The following is a 19,683-nucleotide window of genomic DNA, read 5'->3' on the forward strand; positions in this document are numbered from 1 at the left end:
TTTCAGTACAAAGTCCTCCCCTTCGGCATGTCTCTGTCCCCTCGCGTCTTCACATAAGTCGCAGAGGCAGCCCTTACCCCGCTCCGAGAAGCCGGCATCCGCATACTCAACTACCTCGACGACTGCCTCATACTGGCCCACTCCCGAGAGTTACTATGCGTTCACAGAGACCAGGTGCTTAAACAACTCAGCCGCTTGGGGCTTCAGGTCAACCAAGAAAAGAGCTAGCTCACTCCGGTTCAGAGCATCTTCTTTCTCGGCATGGAGTTGGACTCAGTCTCAATGTCTGCACGTCTCACCAACGAGCGTGCATAGTCGGTGCTGAAATGCCTTGCAAAGTTCAAGCCAGGCACAACGGTCCCTCTAAAACTCTTCCAGAGGCTCCTGGGGCATATAGCATCCTCCGGCGCAGTCACACCGCTGGGGTTGATGCATATGAGACCACTTCAGCACCGGCTTCAGACTCGAGTCCTGAGACGAGCATGGCGCCACAGCACGCACAGTGGAATATCACCCCCGCATGCCGCCAAACACCTAAACCCTGGACAGACCTCTGCTTTCTACGGGCAGGAGTGCCCTTGCAGCAGGTGTCCCGACTCGTCCTGGTCACTACCGATGCCTCCAAATCGGGTTAGGGTGCCGTTTGCAATGGGCACACAGCTACGGGCCTTTGGAGAGGGGCCCCGCTGCGCTGGCGTATCAATTGCCTAGAGTTGTTGACTGTTTTCTTTGCCCTGCGACAGTTCCTCCCGTTAATTCGAGACAAACATGTCCTAATCATGTCAGACAGCACCACTGCGGTAGCGTACATTAATCGCCAAGGTGGCGTACGCTCCCGCCACATGTCACGACTCGCCCGTCGTCTCCTCCTTTGGAGCCAGCAGCGACTCACTCACATCCCCAGCAAACTCAATGTGGTAGCGGATGTGCTGTCACGACAACGCTTGCCCAGTGGAGAGTGGAGGCTTTACCCCCAGTCGGTCCAGCTGATTTGGGAACGGTTCGGCAAGGCCCAGGTAGTCTTGCTTGCCTCCCGATAGACCTCCCACTGCCCGCTCTGGCCGAACAGAGGCTCCCCTCGGGGCAGACGTGCTGGCACACAGCTGGCCCTTGGGGCTGCGCAAGTACGCATTTCCCCCCGTGAGCCTTCTTGCACAGGTGCTGTGCAAGGTCAGGGAGGACGAGGAGCAAGTCACTCTAGTGGCTCCATATTGGCCCACCCGGGCCTGGTTCTCAGACCTCATACTCCTCACTACAGCCCCTCCCTGGCGAATTCCCCTGAGGAAGGACCTTCTTTCTCAGGGGCAGGGCACGCTCTGGCATCCGCATCCAGACCTCTGGAAACTCCATGTCTGGTCCCTGGATGGGATGCGGAAGATCTAGCTGACCTACCACCTACTGTTGTAGACACGATCAACCAAGCCAGAGCCTCTTCCACCAGGCAGCTCTATGCCCTGAAGTGGCGCTTGTTCGCAAATTGGTGTTCTTCCCGGGCTGAAGACCCACAGAGGTGCGCAGTTAGGTCAGTGCTCCTATTCCTGCAGGAGAGGTTGGAGGGGAGGCTGTCCCCATCCACCTTGAAGGTGTATGTTGCTGCTATCGCGGCCCACCACGACACAGTAGACGGCAAGTCCCTTGGTAAGCATGACTTAATCATCAGGTTCCTAAGAGGCGCCCAGAGGTTAAATCCCTCCCGGCCAAGCCTGTTCCCCTCCTGGGACCTCTCGGTAGTCCTCACGGGCCTCCAGAGACCTCCCTTTGAGCCGCTAGAATCAGTTGGACTCAGGGCCCTCTCTCTCTTAAGACTGCCCTGCTGAACGCGCTCGCCTCCATCAAGAGGGTTGGGGACCTGCAAGCGTTCTCTGTCAGCGACACTTGCCTGGAGTTCGGTCCGGCAGACACTCGTGTGATCCTAAGACCGCGACCGGGCTACGTGCCCATGGTTCCTACCATGCCCTTTAGAGACCAGGTAGTGAACCTGCAAGCGCTGCCCCGGGAGGAGGCAGCCCCAGCCCCGTCATTGCTGTGTCCGGTACGTGCTTTGCGTACCTATCTGGACCGCACGCAGAGTTTTAGACACTCTGAGCAGCTCTTTATATGCTTTGGGGGACAGCGGAAAGGAAACGCTGTCTCCAAGCAGAGGCTTTCCCACTGGGTAGTAGATACACTATAGGCCATGCCCCCCCCTTGCGGGGCCGAGCTCACTCGACAAGGAGTGTTGCGTCCTTGAGGACACTGGCCAGGGGTACCTCCCTGGCAAACATTTGTGGAGCAGCGGGTTGGGCAACACCCAATACCTTTACAAGATACTACAATCTCAGGGTTGAGTCGGTTTCATCCCATGTTTTCTCAGGTCCGAGCCAGTAGAACTCGGTAACACGCTGATGGGCTGACCGGGTGAATCGCTTGCATATACGCCCTTTCCCTCGCTTGAGGTAAAACTGTGCGTCTTTTTTCCCAGGAGATTCCACTCAACTCGAATCCCTGGTCGATTCCTCCCTAGCCCTCATGGTCCGCATTTCAGCGGAGGAACTTGCCGACCCAATCCACTGCGGGTACTCAAATCTACCTTGTACTGGAATAGGTACTCCACAGGGTGAGGACTCCTACGCGGACTCCCCCTGTGTGTATTTTCCGCGATACGGTCCCCTTACGAGCGGACCAGCGTTTTCCTTGGGTAAGTTTCGGCTGCCCTTCGGTCGCCGTGTGTAGCAACTCCCCCCTCGCTGAGGCTGGATCTACCACCGTGCTACTTCCACGTGTCGCCTAAAAACACATGTGACGTATTCACCACCTTACCTCCCCAGCTGGGTCGGGGTGGTCTCTGCAGGGTCTTTTCCCCCTGAAAGAATAGGAAATTGGGTAAGACCCCCTTCCCTCAGTGCGTGTAAGGGCCCCAGCTGTCTATTGCTCTATGCAAGAAACATAGAGAGAAAAGAGGCCCAGCCAGGCTTGGCCCGTTCCCAGGTTGGCAAGCGTTGCCTTGTTCCCCTGTCAGGGTAACCAAAAGGATTCCGACGACTTTTGTGGGGCATTGGGGAAGGGTACGTGTAGTCTGATACAGCTGGTTGTCTGGCACGTAAAAAACACCTGCCCACGTGTCAGACCACGTACACGGCTCAGCGCATGGCAAAATTTAAATTGGACCCCTAGTGTCGCTTCTCTGACACAACGTGGAGAGAGCGACAGAAGGGGAACGTCTAGGTTACGAATGTAACCTCCGTTCCACGATGGAGGGAACGAGATGTTGTGTCCTTCCCGGCCATGTCGCTGTAGTGGCCGGACCATTTCCGGCTCCTCAGAAAAATCCGGAATGAACTCTAGTATTAGCCTCGCCTTTGTACCCGTATGTCCGGGGGCGGGGTATGCAAATACTAGCTGCCAACTTCTCATTGGCCTTTTTTCATAGATCAGAGGTATATTCGGTGCTCAAGAGAGACCCCTATTGTCGTTTCTCCGACACAACGTCTTCAGTGATGAAATTAGCTAAAGAGTTCACTGTACCAGAGACTGTTGTAATACAACAGTTCTGTTCATACTATTGGTTTACGCAAAGTGTTTTTCCTTTTCAATTGACTGTGAGATGCATTTTTTAACCATGTTACTCTGTAATTTACAGATAAAAATGCCTTGCAATATCATACTTTATTAAAGTTAGCTTAAGAATAATAACCATTGATTTATAACCACTTTTTAAACACATATGACTGAAAATCACACTCTACACATAAATCTCTGATTCCTTTCCTATAAAACATTTTGTAAAGCTGATTAAGTAACAGTAACCAAGGGGATGGAGTTTAAAAATGGGCTAGTTACATCAGAGATGGGTGATCAAGGTGTTTAAGCATAAAAGTAACCAGTGTTAAAGATGTTACCTGGGTTAAGAAGGTCACTTCTGTGGATTAAATCAAAGTCATAGGGATTTGGAAGATGACCCTACAAGCACAAAACAATTATAATTGTGAAAATACACAGAGCCACATAGAATATGCTTGTGCAGGCAAAACAGGCCTAAAGTTATATGAAACGCTTGCATGGATCTTTGAGACGGAAGGATAGGATACAACCACACTGGTTCCTGTCTTCTTCATGGCACTTCGATTCAGTTTTGAATTCAGAATTACATTTAATGAACTACTTCTTTGGTAAATTAATTGCAATTCAAATATACTGCATGAAATAATATTTCTTTTTTTACAGTACATGATTACATGAACAATGTCCATGAAGAAGAGGAGAATCTTTTGAAGATAAGATTCATAATTAAGTGGTTTTTATTACACGGCTCTCTGGAATGTTTTATTTTCATATTTTGATTTGTTAGATTTTTTAATATATATTTATAGTATGTATATATGTATACATATATATATATATATATATATATATATATATATATATATATATATATATATATATATATATATATATATAATGAATGCTTAATGGTTTATTTGACCCTTGTCAGTCTCATGTCTGTCGTATCACTCTGCTGTCTCTTTTTTCATACCAATGCAAGTTAAAATACTTAATAGGTACAACTTTTGTAACTCAAAATGGTCAGCTGAATGTTGTAAAAATAGCCTTGGAGGATTTCAGTTCCAAATTTAATACTGTATATTAGGCTGTCAATTGAATAACTTTTTTATCTAATTAATTACATGGTATGGCAATTAATAAATCTAATTAATCACAATTAATTGCATTTGCATATACACCGTTCAGCCACAACATTGCCTAATATCATTCACTACCCATCACATTTTGGCCCTTGTCAAAGTCACTCAGAAACTTACGCCCATTTTTCCTGCTTCCAACACATGAAATTCGAGAACTGACTTTTCACTTGTTGCCTTATATATTCTACTCTTTGACAGGTGTGTGGCAGCGGGGGCGTGGTCAAGCGCCCGTCCGGGAGAGGAATGGGTAAGGGCGCTTACACCTGAGCTAAATTATGCCTAACACCTGTCTCTAATTCCAGTGAGCACGAGGAGAGCGGCATAAAAGCAGACACCGAGCCTCCAGTCGGGGAGAGATGACAAGCCAACTCAGTGCGCTTGGTTACTATTGTGTAGTATAAAAAGAGAATTAAAAGCTTACCTGTTGCTGAACACCTGTTCCCTGTCCTCCTTCTTGTGGGAAGTGTTACACTGGTGCCGAAACCCGGGAATTTGTTCATCCAAGTATGGAGATGGGTCACCCCGTAGAGTCCTCCCAGCTGACGGAGATCCTCCAGTCCCTCGCGGCACTACACCAGAGCCACCAACAAACCCTGCTTGAGCTCCGGCAGGACCAGGATCGCCAGTTTGTTGAGATCATGCGGGCTCCGGCAGAGGACCGGCACGCCATCCGAGCCTCCTCAGCCAGGAGGCGCGCCGGCCACAGCCGCGACCCCGGACACCCGCTTCCACGCTGCCCCCGCCCGCGTTACAGAAGATGGGGGTAGCAGACGATCCTGAGGCCTTTCTGGATTTGTTTGAGCTGAACGGCAGAAATCTGGGGCTGGCCGCGATGAACAATGGGCAGCCCGCCTAGTTCCTCTCCTGTCCGGGAAGCTCAACTCGCGGCTCAACAACTGCCGGCAACTAACCTCCTGGCCTATTCAGACCTAAAAAGAGCCATTTTGCAACGGGTCGGTCGGAGCCCGGAAGAGAATCGCCAGCTCTTCCGGGCATGAAGTTGGAAAAGTCCGGTCGCCCGTTCAGCATTTGCCCAACGGCTCCGGGACGCCTGTCGGAGGTGGCTGCTCGCGGGGACCGCGACGCCGAAGGTGTTATCGATCAGGTGGTACTGGAGCAATTTAGTCAGCGGCTGCCCCAGAAAACGGCGGAGTGGGTCCAGTGCCACCGCCCGGCGTCGCTGGAGGAAGCCGCTCGCCTCGCGAGAGGACCATCTGGCGGCGATCCCGAGGGTGGATCGAGCCCTCTTCTTCGTCTCTCTCTCTCCCCTTCCCTTGTGTCTGCCACTGCCCTCGCCCCTCCCCTTTGGTCTCTTCTTCTGTTCTCTCCCCAGGGCCTGTTCCTGCCCCGCGCAGGCGTGGAGGGTTCCAGAGACCAGCTTCCCGGCCTTGGGAGAATGTACCCTCCCACTCCCCGTCTTTCAGCCGCTCTCCTCCTCAGGTGGGGGCCCGCCAGCACAAGTGCGGCCGCAACGCCTGGGCCGGCCTGTTGGAGGTGCGGAGACCGGACCACTTCCGGGATCAGTGTCCGCTGATGGAGGTGGGGACGGTGGTGCGGGTCTCCGACGCCCCGCAGGCTGCCCCCTATCGGGCTGGAGCATACCGGATTCGGTAAGGATCAGGGGTATTTACCAAGCTTTGCTGGATACCGGCTGCAATCAGACCACCATCCACCAACGCTTGGTTCAACCCGGGCTTTGGGTTTAGCTAAACTGGTGAGGGTGAGGTGTGTGCATGGGGATGTTCACAAGTATCCCATGGTGACTTTGGTGATTAAATTCAGGGAAAAGAAACATAGTGTGGAGGCAGCGGTTAGTCCTCGCCTCACCCATCCGCTAATCTTGGGTACCGATTGGCGAATTTTAAAGATATTTTAGAGGGTATTTGTGCGGATGGGTCCTGCATAAAGAGGTGTGCGGTGTGCGATGCTTTGGCAGGGAGGCGGAGCCGGGCCGCCCTCGGCTGCTCGGGATGACGAGGAAAGGGCGAGGTGGCCGCCCCTCCTCTCAGGGAATTCCCTGAGGGGACTTCCCTCTAGAGCAGTCGCGGGATCGAAACCCTTAAGCATGCTCTTGACCAAGTGAGAGTAATTGATGGTCAACAGCTCCGCCGGCATCGCCATTTCATACCCATATTTTGCCATGATTAGAGATCGGTTATATAGAGTGACGAGGACGCTCAAACAAAGGAGGAAGTAACACAATTGTTGGTTCCACGGAGCCGCCGGAAATGGTTTTCCAGGCGGCTCACTATAATCCTATGGCCGGTCACCTAGGGGAACGGAAAACACTTCTCCGCCTAATAGCCCGCTTTTATGGCCGGGCATTGGCGGTGACGCCCGCAGGTGGTGTGCGGCGTGCCGTGAATGTCAGCTGGTAAACCCACCGCCACCCCAAAAGCGCCATTGCGCTCTTTACCATTAATCGAGGTCCCCTTCGAAGAATTGGGATGGACCTCGCCGGGCCATTAGAACGGTCAGCACGCGGACATCGCTTCGTGTTAGTCCTAGTGGATTACGCGACGCGATATCCGGAAGCAGTGCCTCTGAGCAACATCTCCGCACGTAGTGTTGCAGGGGCACTCTTCAAGATAATCTCCCGGTGGGGATTCCGAAAGAAATCCTCACCGATCAAGGCACGACTTTTATGTCACGAACACTTCGCGAACTTTACGAGCTCTTGGGCATTAAATCGGTTCGACTAGCGTTACCATCTGCAGACTGATGGCCTAGTGGAACGATTTAATAAAACGCTCAAGAACATGATTCAGTAAATTGCATACACGATGACGCTAGAAATTGGGATAAGTGGCTAGACCCCTGTTGTTTGCAGTACGAGAGGTCCCACAAGCCTCCACAGGGTTCTCCCCGCTTGAGCTGCTGTACGGGCGATGCCCCCGCGGTGTCCTTGACGTCATCCGCGAGCGTGGGAGGAGGGACCTTCTAATAGCAAAAATGAAATTCAGTTCGTTCTCGATCTTAGAGCAAAACTCCACACACTGGGGCGATTAACACAGGAGAATTTGCTCCAAGCTCAAGAACGCCAACGCCGGCTGTATGACAGGGGTGCTCGGCTACGGAATTTGCACCGGGAGATAAGGTACTCAGTATTACTCCCAACATCGAAGCTCTAAATTACTCGCCAAGTGGCAAGGACCCTTTGAGGTCACACGACGCAGTAGGGGATCTCGATTATGAAGTTAAACGTACCGATAGAGGGGGCGCACGTCAAATTTATCACCTCAACCTCCTGAAATTGTGGAGGGAGGAGGCGGCCTCTGTGACGTTGGCCACGGTAGTTCCGGAGAGGGCGGAGCTCGGACCGGAGGTAAACAAAGACTACAATCTTAACACTACGGTTACTTGTGGAGACCAACTCTCACCGCGGCAACTCACAGAGGTTTCCGAATTACAAAAGGAATTTGTGAAAAACAAAAGGATGTGTTTTCCCCTCTACCGGGCCATACAAACATCATACACCACCACATCGAGACCGAGCCGGGCGCGGTGGTGCGTTGCCGCCCCTATCGCTTACCCGAACATAAAAAGAAAATAGTACGGGAGGAATTAGATGCGATGCTTGATATGGGCGTAATAGAGGAGTCCCACAGTGATTGGTCCAGCCCGGTTGTTCTTGTTCCCAAGAGTGATGGGTCTGTTCGATTCTGTGTGGATTACAGAAAAGTCAACGCGGTGTCTAAATTTGACGCATACCCAATGCCCCGTGTTGATGAACTGCTCGATCGGTTAGGTACTGCTCGATTTTATTCGACCTTGGATTTAACAAAGGGTTATTGGCAGATCCCCTTGACACCAATGTCCCGTGAGAAAACAGCCTTCACAACGCCGTTTGGATTACACCAATTTGTGACGCTTCCTTTCGGTTTGTTTGGGCGCCGCCACGCTTTCAGCTGACTCATGGATCGGATCCTCAGACCTCACACCGCGTACGCCGCTGCCTATTTAGATGATATTATCATTTATAGCAATGATTGGCAGCGGCACATGCAACATCTGAGGGCCGCCCTGAGATCGCTGCGGCGGGCGGGCTCACGGCAAACCCTAAGAAATGCGCGATTGGGCGTGTGGAGGTACGGTATCTGGGGTTCCACTTGGGTCATGGCCAGGTGCGTCCCCAAATTGATAAGACCGCGGGCGATTGCGACTTGCCCTAGACCTAAGACCAAAAAGGGGGTGAGGCAGTTCCTGGGGCTGGCTGGCTATTATAGAAGGTTTGTGCCTAATTATTCGGACGTCACCAGCCCGACTGACTGACCTCACTAAAAAGGGGGCTCCAGATCCGGTCCAATGGTCGGAGCAGTGCCAACAGGCGTTTATGCAGATTAAAGCCGCACTTTGTGGGGGCCGCTTCTTCATGCACCTGATTTCTCTCTCCTTTTATTTTGCAGACGGACGCTTCAGACAGAGGGCTGGGGGCCGTGACTCGCGAGGTGGCGGAGGGGAGGAGCCCAGTGCTGTACATTAGCCGGAAGCTCTCTTTGAGGGAGACTAAGTACAGCACCGTGGAGAAGGAGTGTTTGGCCATCAAGTGGGCGGTCCTCACCCTCCGGTATTACCTGCTGGGGCGGGCCTTCACCCTCTGCTCGGATCACGCCCCACTCCAGTGGCTCCACCGCATGAAAGATACTAACGCCCGGATCACCCGCTGGTACCTGGCTCTCCAGCCCTTTAAATTCAAGGTGGTACACAGACCGGGTGCAGATGGCTGTCGCTGACTTTCTCTCCAGAAATGGGGAGTGGTGGGCAGGCCGGATGGTGCCCCGCCTGAGTCGGGCGGTGGGGGTATGTGGCAGCGGGGCGTGGTCAAGCGCCCGTCCGGGAGAGGAAAGCGGTAAGGGCGCTTACACCTGAGCTAAATTATGCCTAACACCTGTCTCTAATTCCAGTGAGCACGAGGAGAGCGGCATAAAAGCAGACACCGAGCCTCCAGTCGGGGAGAGATGACAAGCCAACTCAGTGCGCTTGGTTACTATTGTGTAGTATAAAAAGAGAATTAAAAGCTTACCTGTTGCTGAACACCTGTTCCCTGTCCTCCTTCTTGTGGGAAGTGTTACAAGGTGCCATTGTAAAAAGATAATAAATGTAATTTGCTTCACCTGTCAGTGGTTTTGATGTTGTGGCTAATCAGTGGATAAATATTTACTGAGAAAGCCCCTAAAATAACAATTCGATATATAATGCTTAAACAATTATGAATAGCTATATTTAAATAATTGTTAAAAGTATATTTATTATAAAGAAAACTAGAATTATGATAATTAAAATGATTTACATTTTAGTGACTGGCAAATAAGGCACTGAGAATTTAATATATTGTTTTATTCAAAATAAGGCATGACCTACAGTCCACAGCAGCCTAATGCATTTTGCATTGAATTCATCAATACGTCCTAGATGGGCTTATTTATTATAAGGGCATTTCTAAGGACGCCTCAATGTAATCCTGTGTCAGACAGATGCTTTTGTAGCATCTCACTTTGGTTGCATCACGTCATAAACATACAGTTTTTAGGTCGCTGTGTGAAGTTAAACTTAGTTTGAAACTTAAGAAAACACATCTTGAGATCTCTACGCTTAGATTTGCGCTCCATCAAGCTGTGTTTGAATGCAAGAAAGAGTCCTCATCTTGTGGTGTCTGCTGTGGGCATGGTTTGTTGTTCTCTGTATGAGATGCGCACGTTGCCTATACAGCTGGATTTTTGCTCACTGCCTCCTGGAGAAAACAAGTGGTTCTTCAAGCTTGAATTGCTCAGATGGTAGGAATATTCCTTGTTACGGTCCAAGGATATGATTAATTGCGTTCTTTTTTTAACACATTATTTTTTACATTATTAATTGCACTGACTTAACTCCTTAAATCAACAGCCCTATATATATATTAAAACCTTTGATAGATGGCTAGAAGCTCAAAACTGGATGAGGCAGAGAACTTAAAATTGAGGAAAATATGTTACATCTATTGTTGAGTATTAACTGGTTATAAATTAATTAGTTACTATAATCTGATTACGTTTTAGTACAAAAACATTGCATTTTAAATTCCTGTAATTAGATAACAGTTACTGACTTTACTGAAGTACATTATTTGGGTTGTGGGTTACACTGAATTATGTTCATATGTATGTCTGATTGTGATTCTTGACAGCTGATGGGCATGCTCCCCTAAATAGTTGTACATATGTCAATTCAGTAATCTGATTGCAATTTTTAAAAAGTAATTGTTAATATAGTGGATTAGTATTTTTTTGTTACTTACCCAGCACTGGTTAAAATAAAGCTAAATATGTTTTTAAACTTGTTCGTAGAGAAAGTAACATTGCGTTCTGATTAATAATACATGAATTTATACTTCAATATAGTTGCAGTGTTCAACATGTTGCTAGGCAGATTGCTTTCTAAGTTGTAATTGGCTATTTTTCTTAGCTTTAAAATAATCTAAATTTAAGAATATAACATAAACTCAAAAACCAATATTTCATGTCCATGCATTAATTTATTTGTTAAATAGCCGTGTAATAAGCAGGATAATGTAAAGTTAGCCAGTTGCAAAATAATCACCCTGTCAGGGTAATACAAGACATCTTGGCATTGGGGTCTTGATCACCCTGTTGGCTGCACATTATCCCTTAAATGTAATTCAATAAGGAGTGATAGAAAAGGGAAAAGATGGGTGTATGACTGGGAATGGCATCTTCAAAGACCTGAAAAGGCATCCAGAGAAAGTCATCACATATGATTGCTATTTTTTTCCACAAAAGAGCAATGGCTCTAATCCAAACCCTAGTGAGCTGCCTCTTTGGTAAACTAGCTGAAATCCTAAAAGTGACTGATTTATAATGCAACTAGTGTGACATTGAAATACCACCATGCAATTCACCATTGATTCCAATAGTCTGATGTAAAAAGAATTTTAAGCTAACTACGCAATACTATAATAGGGTTGCTGTCATCCGTCCACGATTTTGCAGGATTGTCCCGGTTTTTGCCCGTCCGTCCTGGAAACATTTTATCCCATTCCAAGAAGTAAAAGGGACCTTTGTATAATGGACATAATTTCACATTCAGACATATGAACCTTTGCACACTATGCAAGGAGTAGAATTGAATGCTTTCATAAGAAATTCTGATTAATTTTAGTTAAATTAATCAGTTTTCAATATTGACACTTCTCATGTACAACTCCAATTCCGAAAAAGTTGGGACAGTATGAAAAATGTTAATAAAACAAAAAGGAGTGATTTGCTAATTATATTCACCATTTGCTATATTGAAAGCACTACAACTACACATTATATGATGTTTTTCCTTATGAATTTCATTGTTTTTTGAAAATGTACAGTAATTTCAAATCAGATGATTGCAACACACTCCAAAATATTTGTGACAGCCAATTGTTTACCACTGTGAAACATCACCATTTCTTCTAATAACACTAATTAAGCATTTGGGCCCTGACGACACAAGTTTAAGTTTAGAAAGTGGAATTTTCCCCCAATCATCCATTATGTAGGTCTTTAGATGTACAATTGTACGGGGTCTTCATTGCTGTATGGTGTCCTTCATAATGCACCATACATTCTCAATTGGAGACAGGTCAGGATAGCAGGCAGGCCAATCTAGCACCCACACTCTCTGCTTACACAGCAAATCATTTTAAATATGGGCAGTATGTGGTTTGAAGGTCTCCTGTTGGAAAATGCAGGGATGTCCTGAAAAGACAGTGCTGGATGGCAGTATATGTTGCACCAAAATGTTTACATATCTGACTGCATTCGTAGTGTTCTCACAGATGTGCGAGTTACCCATGCCATGGCCACTGACACACCTCTGGCACATACAGACACTGGCTTTTGGATGGCCCTTTTTCTCTTTGGCCTGGATAACATGACATCTTTGTTTTTCAAAAACATTTTGAAATGTGGACTCTTCAGACCAAAAAACACAGTTCCACTGTTCTACTTTCCATCTAAGATGAGACTGAGTGTTTTTCAACAAGCAGTTGACGGCGCATCTGGACAGTGTTGATGTAGGGCTTCTGCTTTGCATAGTAAGGTGTATGCAGTGACAAGTGGTGTTGACTAACAAAGGTTTACTAAAGTTATCCCAAACCCATGTTCATGATATCTATGACAGATGAATGCCGTTTTTAAGACAGTGACGTCTGAGGGATCAGAGATCATGTGCATTCAGAAATGGTTTTCGTCTTGCCCTTTACACACCGAGATTTGACCAGATTCCTTGAATCTTTTAACTATATTGTGCACTGTAGAGGTTGAAATGCGCAAAATCCTTCAAATTGTTCACTGGGAAACATTGTTCTCAAAGTGCTGGATTATTTGCTAAGGCATCTGTTGGCAAATTGACAATTCTTGAATGATCCTTGCTCTTGAAGGACTAGGCTGTTTTAAGAGGCTCCTTATATACTATGACATGATTGCCTCACCTGTTTAACACCTGTTGTTTCACATCGCCTTATTATTTCAACTTGTCAAATTATTATTAGTCTTAAATTCCCCCTGTCTCAACTTTTTTGGAGTATGTTGCAATCATCTGATTTGAAATAACTGTACATTTAAAAAAAAAAAACAATTAAATTCACAAGGAAAAACCTCATATAATGTGTATTTGTAGTGCTTTTAATATAGAAAAGTGTGAATATAATTTTCATATCACTCCTTTTTGTTTAATTAGCATTTTTCCTACTGTCCCAACTTTTTCGGAAATTGGGGTTGTATTTTTTCACTGATATTGTCACAATTCATTCTGAGATTGCATTCTCAGTAATGGACAGTACCCTTACCCCATTGGGAGCCATAGAATGCTGAACAAACTGCTTTTGTGAGGAAACAGCTGATCAACTGACAATTAATCCAGTTTTGCCTTTACAAAAAGCTTCACTATGATGCTGCGCTTTGCTAAGCGCTTTTGGGAACAATCCTTCATTGTGACCAGCTGTGAATATGTGTGTAACACGTCAATGAACATTGACCGGAATTTATAGCCTCGGCTGGTGAGATCATTAGATGCACCTGTGGCCAGGCTATAAATAGACGCGTCACCAGCGTGTCATCAGATCCTTTTTCTTCAGAGCAAACTGTACTGTGTGTCTCACAAGCCTGTCAGAAACTTTCTTTCCTCTGCTAGGATTTAGAATTTGTTAGGCAGTGTGCAGTGTACCTTTTCTCCTTTCCCTCTTTCTATATATATATATATATATATATAAAATAGAAAAGAAAAAGGTGGAAAAATGTCGGAGAAGCAAAGCAAACGATGCGTGTTTCCCTGTCAATGTTCTATGACTGTCAGGGACACGCATCAATTTAGTTTTGTTTCTTTGGGGGAAGAACATGCTGCTCTCACGTTGGGGCAGGGCGAGTGCGCACATTGCGACCTACTTTCAGTGAAATGCTTCACGCTCGCCTCGCTTACTTCCAGGAGTCAGTGCCCACTCTTTCATCGTGGGGCTCTCGCATATATTTGGCTGAGGAGCGAGAGACGGGTCCGTCCCTATCGCTCACTCTCTCCCCAGATCCAGCTGATCCTTCTCGTAATCTGAAGCGTGCCTCGGCGCCTCTTCCTTTCACGAGGGGGCGCTGAACCTCTGTACATTTCACGCATTATAATAAAGCGGCTGAGAAATTACTCGAGATGGTTACTCGGGCTGTGGCCAGACTACAGCTAGACTGACCACACGAACAAGAGATCCCCCCACAAACGTTCCAAACTATAAGACTCCAAACTATTGTCTGGTGGCCAAAAAAAAAAATAATAAATAAAATATAAATATATATATATATATATATATATATATATATATATATATATATATATATAATAAGAAAAAAAGAAAAGAAAAAGGGAACACTATATTACTCCCTTCCTTTCTTTGATGACCTCCATGACAAGCTTTCTCATTCATGGAGGAACCCATATACTTCCCGTGTTCACGTACCCTCGACGTCTTTATACTCGACTATCGTGGGTGTTGAGACATGGGGGTATTCAATGATGCCGCCGGTCGAAGAGACGCTTGCGGGCTATCACTCACCGGGTTTGGCATCATCACTCAATAAACCCGCTCTCCCCACTAAGCCATGCAGGACTACCTCCATGCTAGTGGGGAGGGCTTATCAAGCAGCAGGTCAGGCCTACTGAAAGACCTGAGTGCGAGTGCAACGCTCGACAAAGAAGCCTTTTCTGAACTTCGTCGGGCCACAGATTTATCTCTCCGTGCGACCAAGCAGACAGCCTGTGCCATTGGTCGGTCTATGTCTGCTTTAGTCACCACGGAAAGGCATTTATGGCTTAACCTTTCGGGCATCAAGGATAAGGACAGAGTTTTCCCACTTGATGGTGTCTCTTCGGAGACACCATGAAACAGTTGTTGATGGCGGTATTTCTGGCCCTGAAATACTTCCTCCAGAGGCTACCATGTCTTTGTGCGGGTAGGCAATACAGTGGTAGTCTCTTACATAAACCATCAATGAGGTCCACGTTCATGTCAGCTACATTTCTGGCACGTCGGATTCTCCTTGGGGCCCAGGGCAAGTATCCCTGGATGCCCATATGTGGGAGCAGATTTACTATCCAGACAGAAAATACCAACCGGTGAGTGGAAACTCCACCCCTAGGTAGCGGAACAAATCTGGGTGAGATTTTACAGGATAGAAGAGGACCTCTTTGCCTCTATGAACAACGTAATGTCTCCTCTACTTCTCCCTGAGTCACCCAGCCCACCCCCCCGGGTCTGGAAGTGATGGCGCATACATGGCCCTGAATGCGTCTGTATACTTTTTTCCCCGGTTTCTCTGCTCCCGGGAGTCTTGGCCAGATATCTCTCCTCGACGGCTCGCCTTGAGCGATTCCGGACAGGAGGGACCTTCTGTCTCAGGCACAGGGGACGATATTTCATCCCCGGCCCGAATTGTGGAAACTTCATGTTTGGCCCCTGAAGAGTACAAACTGAGGGACACAGGGCTGTCACCTGAGGTTATCGAGACCATTCTTAGTGCTAGGGCTTCCTCTACCAGAAGAATCTACACCAATAAATGGGGTGTCTTCGAAAAGTGGTGCAGTTCACATGGTGCAGATCCAGTTAACTGCCAAATTGTTTCAGTTCTGGACTTTCTGCAGGAAAAACTGTCAGCATATGCCCCTTTGGGGAGGCATTCTCTACTCGCTCGCTTCATTCATGGAGCCATGCGACTGAGGCCTCCTGTTAGAACCAGAACTCCTTCATGGGACTTAGCAATAGTCCTGGAGGGTCTGGTTGAGACCCCCATTTGAACCTCTAGAGTCAGCGTCTGACAGACTTCTGACTCTCAAGATGGTCTTTTTTATGGTGATTACCTCTCTTAAGAGGATTGGGGATCTACAGGCTCTGTCTGTTTTGCCGGCATGTTTAGAATTTGCCCCAGGTATGGCCAAAGCTATCCTGCATCCTCATCCTGACTACCTTCCTAAGGTGCCTTTTTCGACACTACATCCTGTCACTCTGGAAGCCTTCTGCTCCCCGCCGTTTTTAATGCCGGAGCAGGAAAGACTTCACAGACTCTGCCCAGTTCGTGCCCTTCAGACTTATGTCCACCACACTAGCCAGTGGCATAAGTCAGGGCAATAATTTCTCTGCTATGGGGGCCGCAAAAAGGGGGTCGGCCGCTACCAAGCAGACTATGTCACATTGGGTGAGGGATGCTATTGCCCTGGCCTATGAGGTCAAGCTTCGCCAGTAGGTGTCAGGGCTCACTCCACCAGAGGGGTCGCCTCCTCTAAAGCCTTGGCTAGAGGGGTCCCTCTGCAGCAGGTTTGTGATGCGGCAGGCTGGTCCTCTCCGCCCACATTCATCAAACTTTATGGGTTAGATTTTTTTGCTACTCCGGACACTTACGTCCTTGAGTCGACATCTCAAGCTCATGTCTGAGACCTCTCGCGTTCTTGTGAGCACACTTCACAACCGTAGGGGTCCGGACAGCCCCAGTGCGGCGGCGTGGGTATTGCGTTCCCAAAAGCACTCAGCAAAGCGCAGCATCATAGTGAATCTTTTTGTAAAGGGAACGTCTCGGGTTCCCTGAAAAAAGCGGAACGAGATGCTGCGCTTCTTTGCCGCACTGGAACGTCCCAGGACTGCTCTTCAGAAAAAGATATCTGACGACACGCTGGTGACGCGTCTATTTATAGCCTGGCCACAGGTGCATCTAATGATGTCACCAGCCGAGGCTATAAATTCCGGTCAATGTTCATTGACGTGTTACACACATATTCACAGCTGGTCACAATGCAGGATTGTTCCCAAAAGCGCTTAGCAAAGCGCAGCATCTCGTTCCGCTTTTTTCAGGGAACAAGGGTTACACATGTAACCCGAGATGTTTTTCAACAAGATTTCAGTTGAATAATAATTTTGAGGGGAGATTTGAAATGTTGAGGGGAGATTCTAGGGTCAGTGGGGCTTAGCCCAGACCCTTTGTGGATAAATCCTTTGATGAAATATCAGAATATAATTAAATTTATAATAAAAGTTTAAATGACTAAATTCCATCTGTCAGATGTCATTTTTATAAAGTAAATATTTAAATATTACTGAAACTAAAAGGTCCCACTCACTTTTGTCTTGGCTTCAGATGCGCTCGAACATCAGAAATCGTGTGCTTTTAATACTATACTTAAAAACGTGAAGAAGAAAAATACTACATTGTCCCTTTTGGCTTTCCAAAGTTAGTTTAGAAGCAGTACAGTACAGGTGCTTATGAGAAGAAAAAAAAAAAGAAAATAAAAGAAAAGAAAAAAGTTATGCCGCTTTCTTCATTGATGCCGAATTCTTTGTTGATCAGCATTCCAATCTTAGGACGTTTTTGTCATAATGTAGACATTTGTACATTAAATAATGTGCTTTTACTACAAGGATTGGTATCTTAGATACAAATCTACCCTTGCCATCTCTGGAAAATTATTACATAAAGGGTGAACTTTAATCGAAAGTGATCATCCCTACTCTCTACGAAAGACAGAGCTCTTGATGTGGGCACTCTGAAGGGAGCATGGCATCACAGTTTAAATGTAGCCTTCACTAAAATTCTTGTGAAAGGGCCCTTTATGAAATAATGAACTCTTACTTTTGTAGGGAACAACCTTTCGAGTGGCATCCCCCTCCCCAAGTGCACTTCAAGGGTGCATAAATGCTGTTTGGAAAATAGCCAAAATGCACTATTCAGTAACCACAAACTACTGTTTGAGTAACAGCACTGAGAAAAGTAACATGTATGACATGACAATGTCGCTTCATACACTTCAGCAGCATAGTAGAAAGGACATTTTCACTTATGAAGTTTAATAGGCTCTGAATTGGCAAAATATCATTTAAAGTCCGTAATTAAATGCTCTTTCCAATTTCAGAATTTAAATGTTTTTTATTTATTTAATTTTTTTTATTTTACATTTCATCACTTTCACGTGACCGTGGTGACATGCTGGTTGTTTCCAGAGTGGGCGCACAGACTGTAGAGGGATTTTTGGACTTTCCTTCTGGAATCGGATTCAATTTTCTGAAATATTTATAGGTCCACTGGTGAAACTGAATTAAATAGTAATTTTATTTTAAAATAATGAGAACAAGACCCTTCCCGATTCTTTTGATAGCCCAGAAAAGAACCGCTTTCTAAAATTGTGCTGAAACTGCCCAAAAAGTGCTGTTTGTGTCAAATATTCCCTGTTTTTTGTCTTGTCTTTTATGTTGAAATTCGTGTTAAGTTCCTATTTCCTGTTCGTTTTTGAAGTCCTTTTTAGTTTCATTTGTTGATTGGTTTTCTTCTAATTATTTCCTCAGGTTTTCCTTGTTCCCTTGTTGTCATGTTACAGCATGTTTGATGCTTTGTGCTTGGTTCCCTGTGTTTTGGTTTTCTTTATATTCTGAGCTAGTTTGTTTATTCTTTTTTAATAAAGCTGCATTTAGATCCTCATTCCTCGCCTGCCTCATCACAGTTTGTGGGGTTAAAACACAGATTTCAACAGATTATTGGAGAATAGGGCTTCTTCAAATTTCCATCAGATCATTGCATCAGGAAAAAAAGATTTTACATAAATGATGATATTTCACGTGTCACCGTCATTGATATTGGGTCTGCTCTATTAGACACAGTTGACCCGCAGCATCTGTTGTTCGATATTAACTTTTTTAATGAAGAAATCACGAAAACGGCTATTTTAATTTCTAAGGTGCTGATGCTGTGACAGATATGAGGTCAAATATAATCTAACGATGATCTTATATGATCAAGACCACCATATACGATATACATAACAGGAGAAACAGATCCAGTCACCACCACCACAGCGCATGAACGGGAGCTTCGTGCCCTGGATGTGCATCCCACAAATTGGCCATAAAGGGATGGACATGGTCAGAAACAATGCTCAGGTAGGCCGTGGCATTTAAACGATGCCCAATTGGCACTAAGGGGCCTAAAGTGTGCCAAGAAAACATCCCCCACACCATTACACCACCACCACCAGCCTGCACAGTGGTAACAAGGCATGCTGGATCCATGTTCTCATTCTGTTTACGCCAAATTCTGACTCTACCATCTGGAATGTCTCAACAGAAATCGAGACTCATCAGACCAGGCAACATTTTTCCAGTCTTCAACTGTCCAATTTTGGTGAGCTCTTGCAAATTGTAGCCTCTTTTTCCTATTTGTAGTGGAGATGAGTGGTACCCGGTGGGGTCTTCTGCTGTTGTAGCCCATCTGCCTCAAGGTTGTGCGTGTTGTGGCTTCACAAATGCTTTGCTGCATACCTCGGTTGTAACGAGTGGTTATTTCAGGCAAAGTTGCTCTTCTATGAGCTTGAATCAGTCGGCCCATTCTCCTCTGACCTCTAGCATCAACAAGGCATTTTTGCCCACAGGACTGCCGCGATACTGGATGTTTTTCCTTTTCACACCATTCTTTGTAAACCCTAGAAATGGTTGTGTGTGAAAATCCCAGTAACT

General features: G+C 46.4%; 1 protein-coding gene across 1 annotated transcript in view; it reads right to left on the minus strand.

The window, feature by feature from the left end:
- The window catches only part of LOC127635961 (tyrosine-protein kinase SYK-like), a 100,218-nt gene that overhangs the window by 50,076 nt on the left and 30,459 nt on the right, over positions 1-19,683 (minus strand). The window contains exon 7 of the mRNA XM_052116279.1: positions 3,861-3,939. Within this exon, the coding sequence (XP_051972239.1) occupies positions 3,861-3,939 (79 nt within the window). The remainder of the gene's footprint in view (positions 1-3,860; positions 3,940-19,683) is intronic.

This window comes from Xyrauchen texanus, chromosome 43 (genome assembly GCF_025860055.1).
Source record: "Xyrauchen texanus isolate HMW12.3.18 chromosome 43, RBS_HiC_50CHRs, whole genome shotgun sequence".
Taxonomy (NCBI): Eukaryota; Metazoa; Chordata; class Actinopteri; order Cypriniformes; family Catostomidae; genus Xyrauchen; species Xyrauchen texanus.